Source organism: Mixophyes fleayi, chromosome 11 (assembly GCF_038048845.1).
Source record: "Mixophyes fleayi isolate aMixFle1 chromosome 11, aMixFle1.hap1, whole genome shotgun sequence".
In the NCBI taxonomy this organism is placed as follows: Eukaryota; Metazoa; Chordata; class Amphibia; order Anura; family Limnodynastidae; genus Mixophyes; species Mixophyes fleayi.
Genome location: NC_134412.1, coordinates 82,633,789 through 82,645,675, shown reverse-complemented (window position 1 = coordinate 82,645,675; position 11,887 = coordinate 82,633,789). Strand labels below are relative to the sequence as shown.

Sequence of the window (11,887 nt, the reverse complement as noted above, 5' to 3'; positions counted from 1 at the left end):
GCCCTCCACCCAATGATGTCATACATAACCCATACCATGCACTCTCCCCCAAGCTATCGTATTGGCAGAGGATTATATCACCTCAATAATATTAACAGGAGAGATCTGAGAAATTGTTAGGAATAGCAGGCAAACAATGGTATCTCTACTGAATGATCTCTGCAAGCATTATATTGCCGACTGATTAAAGCCCAGTAAAGTCAGAAGCATCACACGGCCTTGCTTTCACACTCTGTAGTCATACTGATAAAGGTATATAAAATATTCTTGTTAGAGGAACGTGTCTACTTTCTATGAGGTTGCAAGTAGCGCTCCTTGTGTAACGTAACTATTGAGGGCTGAATATATACAAATATCCTTGTAGGAATTTACTTACTTTTTTTATGATGGTGCTGGAAGATAAAAATAGTATAGTGTTAAGTCCTATGTGCTTTTAAAAATAGAACTGCGATGAGGTTCTTGGTTAATTGTGTCACACACTCATTGTAACGGAATCTTGACATTTCTGACATTGCATAAACTGTTTGAGTTAGTTTTAGAGTTATCCTTAGAGTGCAATTCCCTTTAACAAGTTACAGCACAAGTTCACTGTGGTATGCGTGCCATAAAAGTGTATTTAGAATCTGTTCTCAACCTTAAGACAAGTTATTTATTTTTGTTGCTTAATCCATGGTAGAGCTGACTCACCTGTTTTAAATGCTTTTCTATGCAGTCAGACCTGTTCTATGACAGGCATTGCACAATGTAATAAGGGCCCTTCCATGATTTTAGAAGTTGTACCTGTTGTCATGCCTAAGCTTACTAACCTTGGCTTTTGTGTTTGTTGCGTGTATAAACTAGAACACGGCAGCCTGGAGCAGCAATTCCTGACATCTCTGGACAACGAGGAGGAGGAAGACTACCCCTTCCGTAATGATAGTTCTAAGCACCCAAACGCCTCAGATTACAGGAGAGGGCAGAGGAGCTCCGAGAGAGACAACAGCTCGAAACTTCCCGAGGAACCTCCTAGCAGAATGAATTCCAGCCGGGTGTCTTTTGGCCAAGTCTACTACGAGAGTAACAGCTCTAAAAACTCCAAAACGCCCGAGGTGTGGAAAGAGTCGGGTCGTAAAGAACAGGCGCAGTTTCCTTACAGGAACCCTAGGAGCTCGTCGGAGAGAAGCCCGTGCCACCCAAGCGGCAACGAGGTGCCACCTGGCCACGACAGGGAAGTAGGTCGAAAAGAGGAGAAAGCGAGGGTCCACCAGGAGAAACATTGCAAGCATTATTCTGATCGGTGCAGGTGCTCCAGCTCCGACAGCGATGAGGGCCCCGAACAGTGCGTCAGGGACAAGAGGAGCCGCCGCTCGAAATGGAACCAAAACCGAGAGCACCGCCACCACCGACCGTCCAATAACCCGTCCTGTAGGATATCAAGTCACGGTTTGAGAACAGGTACAAAGAACAATAAAATAATAAGTTACTGTGTCCTTATAAACAGTGAGTTAACATAAATGTTTAGCTTTTAGCTTTTACGCAACAAAAAATAAACCTCACTCCATTAACCCACAAAAGAGGCTAAATACTGTAATAGAAAGCTGGCACCATTCCTAAACGTACGTCTCACCGCAGGAACGCGGACCTGCTTACCCTGAATATTTGGGGGCCTCTATTTTATCGCTTACTCTCTTGCCAGATTAAGCTATTCATAGAGCAGTTCTGTTCGTTAAGTATCCTGGGGATGGACCTTAACCCTCAGTATGTCTTGTGGTTCTTGCCGACAGTTTCCAACAATCCAATGTATCAGCTCTCAGCAGATATAATTAAGCAGTGAAGGCGTCAGACACTGTTCAGTAACCAGGTGATTTACTGTCTATTTAAAAGCAAATACAACCATATCATAAGCTTAGTTTTACTTTAACTTGGATAGTTAAAGGCATGTTAGATAAGGTTAATGCAACATGTGGCTGCCCATTTTGTGTTCAGGATATACTGGGACTTGTAGTCCCTCTACAGAAGGAGAACCACCGTTTGTCAGTGCAAGATGGATACAAATATATGTTAGTGGATGTCCTTTTATTAATAGTTTTATATTTGTTGTGTCGACGTGTGCAGTAGTCTTGTTATGTCACCTTTTGTTAGGATTTGTTTTCCCTCTAATCCTGGCCATTTATTGTTTAAACACTATTTGACAGAGTATATTGGGGGTCACATTTTTTTTTTTTAGGGTTTGAAGCACGTATGATTGCAAAATTCAACACTCTGGAAAATAAATAAACCAATGACAAATAAAGAATTTTATAATCCTTAACATCCATATTAGACCCAAAAAATTATTTTGTTTTACTATAGGGACTAGTTATATAATTGTAATTAGAATTTGACCTCAGAAAGACCATTGTGGAGATTTAATGGTTTATATACAATTACTTTTTCCCCCTGAATTTTACGTGGCTCAGGGAGAGTTTTAATCGGCTCTCAGGCTGAAATGCAAATATTGTAATTTCACGTTGGGAGAAATTACTTCCGGCAAATGCTATTACCCCCCCTTTAAGTTTTTCCCTTTTAACAGACAGCAATGAAATGATTGGCTTACAGGAAACATTGTGTAAAATAAGGGGGCAGCACATTTGATGATTATATTGCTTGTTTTACTACACTACAAAGGTTCCATTATTCTGTTCTTACGCCCGCGGTATTCTGTTGTGTTTGTGTCTGATAAGGTGATGAGACCAGACCGGACTTCAATATAGAACCGCTGGACTGGAAGATGGCAGAATTACATGTCCAAAGCTCCGACCAGCTCTTAAAGGATGAGGAATTAGCTCGTCGGCTCCAAGAAGAGGAGGAGAAGCGCATAGTAAGTGAACCAACTTTCTCCATGTCCAGCAAATTGCTTAGAAACTGTGGCCAGTAACATAAGTTGGTCTTTGCCGATCATTGCCGTAGAGCAGCGACGAACAGCCGAGCATAGTTTTCTCATCCAAACAGCTGGAGGACGTGTCTGTAGCGCACACAATATTGCCACACTATTGAAGCTCGTTGATGAACCTTGAACGTTCTAATTAGTTCTTAATGTTTCCTGCAGGCAAAGCTGAAAGGTCCCGGTCACCACGAGGACTTCAGGGCAGCTCAGGTGGCACAAGATGAGGTAAGAACTAGCTCATTTATCAGATATAACCAACGACTTTATATATGATTCCTATGTGGTCTACAGTTTCTTCTCTACCATATCGGTGGATGTTCCTGTTGGATATTACAGGGGAATAATTAAGATATGTGTGAGCGTGTTATACAGCCAACCCTCTATTTTATAGTTTGCTGTGAGCTTCTCTTCCGTAATATTTATTGGTGGTCTACACTGGTGGTTGAATGGCCAAGACCGCGAGGGGGTTGGCCTTTTGGTAGGAGTGGTGTAGGTACGACAAGCGCACCCTTCCGTGACCAGTCTCCTCCCTATACTGGGTCCTGAGTAGGATAATCATTGTCATTCAGTGGCCAACACTATTTATGGACATATGTAGGAAATAAGTTCCTAGCTATGGAAGGTTTGGAGACTTCCTCAAGACAGGGACGTCCACCACTACCAAGATTGGAGGTTTGCGTCTACTAGGGTCTGCTTCATTACTTTCAGTCTAATTCAATATGACAGGACCTGACCTGTGTTTGTCTGCATCACTTTAGGAGATTGCGAAGTACATCCAGCGGCAAGAGCTGAGGGCCCACAGGAGGTCCGAGGAGCTGGACCTGCCCGGGGATAGTGATGATGACGGCAGTATTTGTAGCTTCACTGACAGGAGGAGCATAGGAATGAAGGCAAGTTTATGTCCATTAACCAGAGGACTACACGGCAAAGCCTGGCTAACCTGCAGAGGCTGTCAATAGTGGACAATCACTTTAAGGGATCTTATTGTGCTCAATTGAACAACTAGTTTTCTAATCATATTTCCGTATTAAATGAATTGGTGGAACAAGGGACATGTACTTTTTATGTCTTTGTTATAGAAGGGTAACTCTTCATACTAATACTTTATGAATGAGGTTTATGTCATACAAGGTATTTATGCTATTTTAGAATGTTACTCTTTGTCCTTCACAGATCAGGTAGTAAAAACAACTTGGCTTAATTCCCACACAAAGTAGAATAACCGTTATCAGTTTATTTCCACTGTTCTTTGTTAAGTCGGTGGTGCTGGACGTTTAGACCGGGCCAAGGTCATCTATCGTCCAGACGTGTTTTCCCTGCGCTTGCAGTGTTGGTTTTAGACAGGATTTGGGAAAATGCAGGAGCTGGCACCAAAACTCCAGGTTGTTTATAATCAAAGGTACGTAGGGGTAGATTTATTAGAGCTTCTAAAAAAAAAAAGGAAAAGTGGCAGTGTTGACTGTAACAACCAATCCGATTCCAGCTATCATTTGTCTAGTACATGCTAGAAGATGATAGCTGGACTCTGATTGGTTGCTATGGGCAACACCTCCACCTTTCCTTTTTTAGAAACTTTAGTAAATCTACCCACATACATGTTTGTGTTATACTGGATAAATGACTAAAGGACCCTTCAGCCAGTCACAGAGACGGAGACGAATTCTTGGAAGCTAATTGCGGTGTTGTTAGTCCACAAATGTGCTTTGACCCTTAGTAACCAATCAGATGTTTGCTTTCATCTTTTCACCTGCAGCGGGACAATGACAGCTGAAATATGATTGGTCGTTGTTGGTAATAGCCCATTAGTGCACATAGCACACACTATTAAGTAAGCGCCATTGTGTGAAAAAATTGTCCTTAATGGTTGCCTATTGCAAATGCCATATCAGGCCTGGCCAACCTATGACTCCCCGGGTGTTGAGAAACTACAAGACCCAGCATGACTAGTAAGTAGATAGCCAGCCGATAGCTGGCAGGGCATGCTGGGACTTGTAGTTTCTGGAGAGCCACAGGTTGGCCAGGCCTGTGCTAGGTGAATGAAGTGCATCATTTGTATTTAGCCGTTTTGAAAATATCTCCGTAATTTTGGTTACCTCACTTAGGTCCATTTTTAGCATTCGCCCACAGTCGGCAGCTCTGCGGCCTGACTTACAGCAGTTACCAGAAGTAGTTTCGTCGCTTCCTCTAAAACCTTTCTCTTTGAGGGCATTTATAGAGCTGTGGTGAGAACTTCTGTTCGTTATTAAATAACCACATTGTTCTGCTAATACAGAGATCTAGTGGCTCAGAGTTATCTCGCTGTGCAAGAACAGCCCCTGAGAAAATGCAGCTCAACTTCATTGTGTTCGAAATGTTATTTTACCATGAGCCTTTTTCTTGGTGTGTTTTTATGACCGTAATGCTCAGTACATGACGGGTCAGTTCCTCCACGTCTGCATCTTTAGAATATATCTAAATATTGACTATGCCAAATAAAACAGGCTGTTCTAGCCAGAACATGCAAATTGTGCTCTTTAGAGAAGGTTTTACAAACGCAGTCCCTTTTATTTATTTTCTGCCAAATCCTATGTACAAGCGACTATGTCATTGTGTTGTCTGACCCCCTTAGAATGACGTGCCGTCTTGTAACCAAGGACGGTTGGACTCTGAGGGTCTGGCGTCGCCTACTGAGTGTCGCCCCCCTGAGAAAGAGGAGTTGTCAACAGTCGACGGAGGTGCCGATCAGACCAAGTAAGTGTCGCGGGCGTAACCTCTTGTCATGTGGCTTTGTTTCCCTGAGGGCTTAGGGAAACCAAGGAATTGTACAAATGTGGTTTTTCCAGGCATGTCATCAGTTCCATTCATTGACTGGTGAACCTGGTACAACTGGAAGACAGCCAGCTTTCATAGAACAATAATTTGTCAGACAAAGGAATAATAAACAAGGCATTCAGAACACTGAAAACTTGTGGCTGCTATGGTACCGCAGGGCTCCATCAGGACACTCACTCCCCACCATCTCCCACCTCTGTGTTAGACCCCGGAAGAGGAGAAGGTGATCCTCACCGTCAGCCCCCTGTAGATACAAACATGGAGGGATTCTTGTCATAGCGGTGGCTTAGTGGTTAGCTCTTCTGCCTCACAGCACTGGGGTCATGAGTTTGATTCCAGACCATGGCCTTATCTGTGAGGAGTTTGTATGTTCTCCCAGTGTTTGCGTGGGTTTCCCCCGGGTGCTTCGGTTTTCTCCCACACTCCAAAAACCTACTGGTAGGTTAATTGGCTGCTATCAAATTGACCCTAGTCTCTCTGTCTGTCTATTAGGGAATTTAGACTGTAAGCTCCAATGGGGCAGGGACTGATGTGAGTGAGTTCTCTGTACAAAGCTGCTGGGTTAGTGGCGCTATATAAATAGCTGCTGATGATAGTGTTGAATGGCAAAGGGAACAGGAACGAGGGTAGGGTCACTTTTTTTTTGGGTGATGGGGAGGGTGACGCAGAGAGTGCAGATAAAAATATTGTGGGACATTTATAAAATGTGCTTTTCAGGTATCTGTGTACAAAAGGAGGTGTTGGTCATAACAACCAATTGGGTCCTAGCTGGCATTTTTCTACTGCAGTTTAGAAACGCCTGAGATTGGGTGATTTGAGCAGCACATTATCTACACAGTTACCCGTAGAACTGTTTTTATAAATTTCCAGCATCAGCGATTTTATGTTTAATGGTCCTTTAAACTACAAGAGAAGAATCTACCTTCTTGTTTAAAGAAGACTGAATATCTCCTTGCAGCATTGGTCAGTAGAACAGAGAGTAAGTGTAGTTTGCATAATGCTGGTGTTACACTGGGTGGGATAGGTGTTTCCGGCTTTAAGAATGCCGACAAAACTTTCAGCAATGTGAAAATTGCGATTAGTGTAAGGCCGATAGGCAGTACAGACTTACCATATAACAGACATCCAACATTACCTCCGTGCTTAATTGCCGCCAGTTGTAAAATGCTCCTTTTTAAAATTTCTCTAGAAAGAAATTATGTCGGTTACAATGGGTAGAGGGAGATTGCTGGTTTTAAAGCAGCAATGGGGGGACCCGCCACCTGGATTACATTATACGGGCGGTAGGTCCGCCCATTGCCGCTTTAAAACCGGCAATCTCACTCCGTCGGAATTTTTACATCGCTGAATGTTTAGTCTGCATTCTTAAAGCTGAATGAATGACTACCACCGATTTCACCTGCATTTTGAAAGCAACATTTGGTTCACACAAACTCTGTGAAGCTACCGAGGCATACATTTTTCCTAGTGGATTAAATAGACTCATAAAAGCTCAGGAATAAACTCTCTTAATAGTTTTATGAGCTTTTGTAAGCAGAAAAAAAAGCTGCTTGTAAAAGTTATGTGTGACACCCACCAAACTAAAAACTGTTTCCCACGAATCTCAAATAACCGCAATTCTGACAGTATTCTGTATATTTTTTTTAATAAATGTAATTTATAGCTTCATATAAACCAACGTGTGCCTGGTTTAGGGTTTGTGGTCTTGTAATCACCCCCAGCTCTGTCTTTGCAGACCCCATTTCCTGTTCTCTATACTCGCACAAGTGCACACGTCACAGATCTACTGCTATTTTCCACCGGTGACTGACGTGCTGTCAGATCTATAGCAAGCAGTAGCCTGTGCTCTTGTTTAATAAAACACAATTAGGTCTTGTAAGAAAAATAAATTACTAAAAATAACCCTAACCTGTAAGACCCACACGTTGTCCCAGTATCACTCACGGTGGAAATCATGAATGGTGCTCACTGCTCACTTTGACGATCTCTTTCTCAACCCAATTCGTCTACTAAGACATTGCAATCATTTAAACTGGGCTGAATGGAAAGTTCTGTGTGTTTTTCTTCTATGTAGAAAAATAATCATTTCACTTTGACTTGCAAATTACTTGCATAAAATACAACAACAGCTGCACAGGGAGTTTTTATTTTTAAGAGAACCATAAATGGTTTATATACGGTAATGCTGCTAAATGTGTTCTTATGAAAAGTGGTTCCCAGGAGTTAAGCTGGGTACACACTACAGAATTTTCCACCAACTTTTTATGCCGAGCGATTTTACATGCGATGGATGGTCTGATCGCTCGGTCCATGGACTGCATACACACTAGCCTTGTTTAGGACGATAAAGGGAAGAGCGGATGTCCCTTTAGCGACTTTTTACAGCCATGTTGTCGTGAGCAATGACTGTAATTTCGTACTCACTGTTGTGGATCGGTGGGAAGTTTATACACACTACACAGCGGAAACGAGATTGGAACGAAAATATTAAACGGTACGACCAACCAAATGAGACGACAATCGTCCATTTGGGCAGACTTTCCACCATCGTGTCACTGCACACACTGACCCGACTTTTAAATGAGCGGTCGTATGTCGGCTGATTGAGCCGATTATTGGACGAAAACCGGGTATTGTGTACCTAGCTTTAGAAACTAGTTACGGGTTAGATCACTTTTTATGCACAATTATCTGTGCGCGCTTAGTCTCTGAGCGCTTGTGGCAAGGTGTCACTGAGATTAATTGATCGTACCTAATGCATGTACAGGTTAGATTAGCCTCTAATTGGGCGTGGAACATTATTGGCGTATTTAAGTTTTGAACCACGTTGATGTGTCCTTGGAATCGGCCATCACTGTGTCGGTTGAATTCATTGTAATGTTCATAAACTGTCTGCACCTACATAATAGTTTGAGAAAGGTCTGCGGGAACAAGCGCATCTTCTGAGGTTCCCCATCTAAGTTGTAAGTGGTATTTGTGCACTGATAATGTACTTGTGGTCGATTTTTAAAGAGGAACTCAGCCAGAAAACCATTTGCAGGGTTGTTAAATGGCCAAGTGGGCAGGCTCGAAACATCCAAAAAATCTGACCGGAACCTATTTTATCATTCATGTTCGTAAATCTAGCTGTGCAAATAGCTGGATCCACATATGTGTGTGGCTATCGGCTGACCACACTAAATAGGACCTCAGGAGATGGGTTTGTTCCCGAGCAACTGGCCAAACGGATCTTAACCCTCCGCGGGTGCAATGGAACTGAGCGCATCGCCAGCATTAACTTTCAATGGATGCAGAACAACTTGACTCGCATAGAAAATCATTTTAACCACTAATCCTATAGTTTCATAGTAATGTAACGGTCCATCCCTCACACTTTGTCACTGATTGAACTGCAGTCATTTATGGGAATACTGATTATTTTTTATCTTTTTACCAAGCAAATCTAACCTTTAAAAAGTTTTTCAGGTACATAAATGGCAAATAAAAATAAATAAAACTAATTTTATTAGGTCACTAAAAGATAGCCAATGGGAGGTTAGTTGGAGGAGATAAAAGCTGACCTCTTCCAGCAGTTTTCACAAAGGAGACAAATGTTGGGTAATGAGTTGTGTAGTATTAGCTGATGCTCACCATATAATATTGCATGTTGGAAGTGGTTCTATATCTAAACAAGCTTAAAACCGATAAATCACCTGACCAAGGTGGCATACACCCATGTGTACTAGAGGTATTCAGTTCAGTAATGTGCATATGGGCTAATTAAAAGGAGTATTATAGAGATTCCCTAATTAGTTTGCATTCAATGTCAATACAAATAATAAAAATGTGTTCATACCTAGTTGAACATTTGGTTAAATATTGTGTCTGTTTTCAGGCTCCGGTCACCCAGGAATATTGCAGAGGAACTTGATCCCACATTTAAATCCAAGGAGCCTCATACAGAAGTGTTTGCAGTCTGTCCACAAGGTACCAGCTACCGAACTGCCTTATTCTTCATATGACTACGATGTGTATTGTTATTTAAATCTTGATGCCTGTGTATTCCAGGTAACAGCCCTTAGTGGGGAACCAGAATACAATTTTAAAAAAAAACCACCCATGGCTGTATCTCCCATTAGACAGACTCTCCTCTCCCCCCCGTCCCCGTCCCCGTCCCCGTCCCTCTGGTAGGTTTGGTGTCTCTCTTCAATGTTGCCACTGGTATCTCTCCTACATAGTTGAGTCCTCTAGGCACCTTTTTTTGAGTGTCTGTCTGGTCCTCTGAATTGGAGGTTCATAGATTCAATGTTCGAATCCTGATCACTCTATGATGTGAGGGATATTGATGGTGACGTGAAGGGAACACAATGAAGGCATGCCCACCCATCCTGGAGGTTAAGCAGAATTGGTTAAATCTTTTTTTTCTTGTCTTCTAATTGTTTATTACACAATCTCAAGAAACATCCTTCTTGTATCTATATCGCCACACAATCCCGGCCTTTGCTTCCTTATTTGAAGTCGTCCGGCTTTTAAGGTTGTACATCACATTTTGGTTGCAGTTCTGCATAACTTTTTTTTTTTTTTTAAACCGCCTCATAATGAGGTTGCAGTTTTTGGGATTGTTCTAAACATCACAAGGCTGCCTGGTAAGAGGTACTGATATATGAGCCATTTGGTCTTTCCACTGCTGCTGTGATGGAGTGGGAGGGGGATACTCCACCACACTGTTTCCCAGACAGCTAAAGTCACATTTTACAGCTCTTAATAACTAAAATAGTGCCGGAATAGGGACACACATCTCCTGTAACAAAGCTTTGCGTGTTTGCTATTCCCATTCTGCTTTGACGTGACCTTGACCATGTAAACTCGCCAATCTGTACAGAGAATGTCTGTTAGCTAGGAGACTGCAAGCCTATTACTCAGCCCCCAGAATGTGCATGGTTTAGAAGTTCAGCTCCCCTAAATAGTTTTTTAAAGGTGCAAAGGGATAGGGCAGGTAGCATGTTGAATAGATTTGAAGTATAAGGGCATCACTATATTACTTACTAGCACATAGCCTTTGATATATATTAATGCCATATACTAGATTTGTTTATAGCTTTGTCAGTAGTTTTGTGCAGACGTCCATCAAGACAGTTCACTTCCATTTGATTTATTGTTGGAGCGAAAGTGTCAATAACTATTTTAATTATATACTGTTCATTATTTACAGAGTATCCAGTATCAGCCCACGCCCAGCCCGTCCCAGTTGATGGATTCTATGACTTCATGGACGATGGCGCGGAGCCAGTATTTATACCACCCACAAAAAGGCAGCCAGAAAAATTGGGACGCGCTAAACCCAAAGACAAGAAGGAGGGGTGCAAGCAACAGTGACTTGTTTATTTATTTATTTTCTAGCCGTCATCCTATTGCCAAACTTTTTTGTGTTCAGTGTCAATTCATCATGGTGGACGTTCTTCAACGTGCGTCAACACAAGTGGTATTAACTCATTCAGGGATGAAGACGATAATCTGATTTCTTTGCATTCAGGTGCCTTAGGCATTTCTATAGAGAATGGCTGTTTTAATAACATAGAGCCGAACATCTCCGTTTGGCTACCAAGAAGCACATTTTAGCAACCTCTTGTCCTGTCTGTTAGAACGATATTATCATTAGCTGTGTTCTATAAAATTTGCATATGACAAGCATTGTGGATTATTCATCCCAACCATCATGTACATGAATTTTTTTTTTATTTTTTTTTTCATCAGGCTAAAATTAAAATGAATATAAATTCTGAAAATGCATTGATCTCCATAAGTGATTTGCAGAATTATTAGAAGTCCTATTATTTTAATTTTATTTTTAATTGTCATAATGTTTTCACTAGTTTGCTTACCCAGTTTTTGTTCAGTTTTACCAATTGTACCCTGTTTGTGTTGATCAAACTTGAATTGAGAAAAATACAGTGTTTGATAGGAGTATAATATTTTTTTAAACATTTTGCACTGATACGTTGTTTATCTTTTTTTGTTTCTTTTGTGTTTTTTGTTTTGTTACTTCAATACTTTTTGGTGCTTTTGTGTATAGATCCCAAATGCCTTTAGAACTTTACTTTGAAAGAACACTTTTTAATATAAAATACAAGCATTAATATTTGTATTTGTTGTCCGTTCTTTTTGATTCATTAACAAAGTCATCATTTATTT

At 41.4% G+C, this 11,887-nt stretch overlaps 1 protein-coding gene across 1 annotated transcript in view; it reads left to right on the top strand.

Moving 5' to 3' along the window:
- LOC142106928 (uncharacterized) overlaps positions 1-11,481 on the top strand; it is a 70,733-nt gene extending 59,252 nt beyond the window's left edge. The window contains exons 7-13 of the mRNA XM_075189980.1: positions 841-1,434; positions 2,703-2,839; positions 3,068-3,130; positions 3,664-3,795; positions 5,514-5,635; positions 9,591-9,682; positions 10,908-11,481. Coding sequence (XP_075046081.1) covers positions 841-1,434; positions 2,703-2,839; positions 3,068-3,130; positions 3,664-3,795; positions 5,514-5,635; positions 9,591-9,682; positions 10,908-11,071 — 1,304 coding nt within the window. The 3' untranslated portion in view covers positions 11,072-11,481. The remainder of the gene's footprint in view (positions 1-840; positions 1,435-2,702; positions 2,840-3,067; positions 3,131-3,663; positions 3,796-5,513; positions 5,636-9,590; positions 9,683-10,907) is intronic.
- Positions 11,482-11,887: the final 406 nt, after the last annotated feature.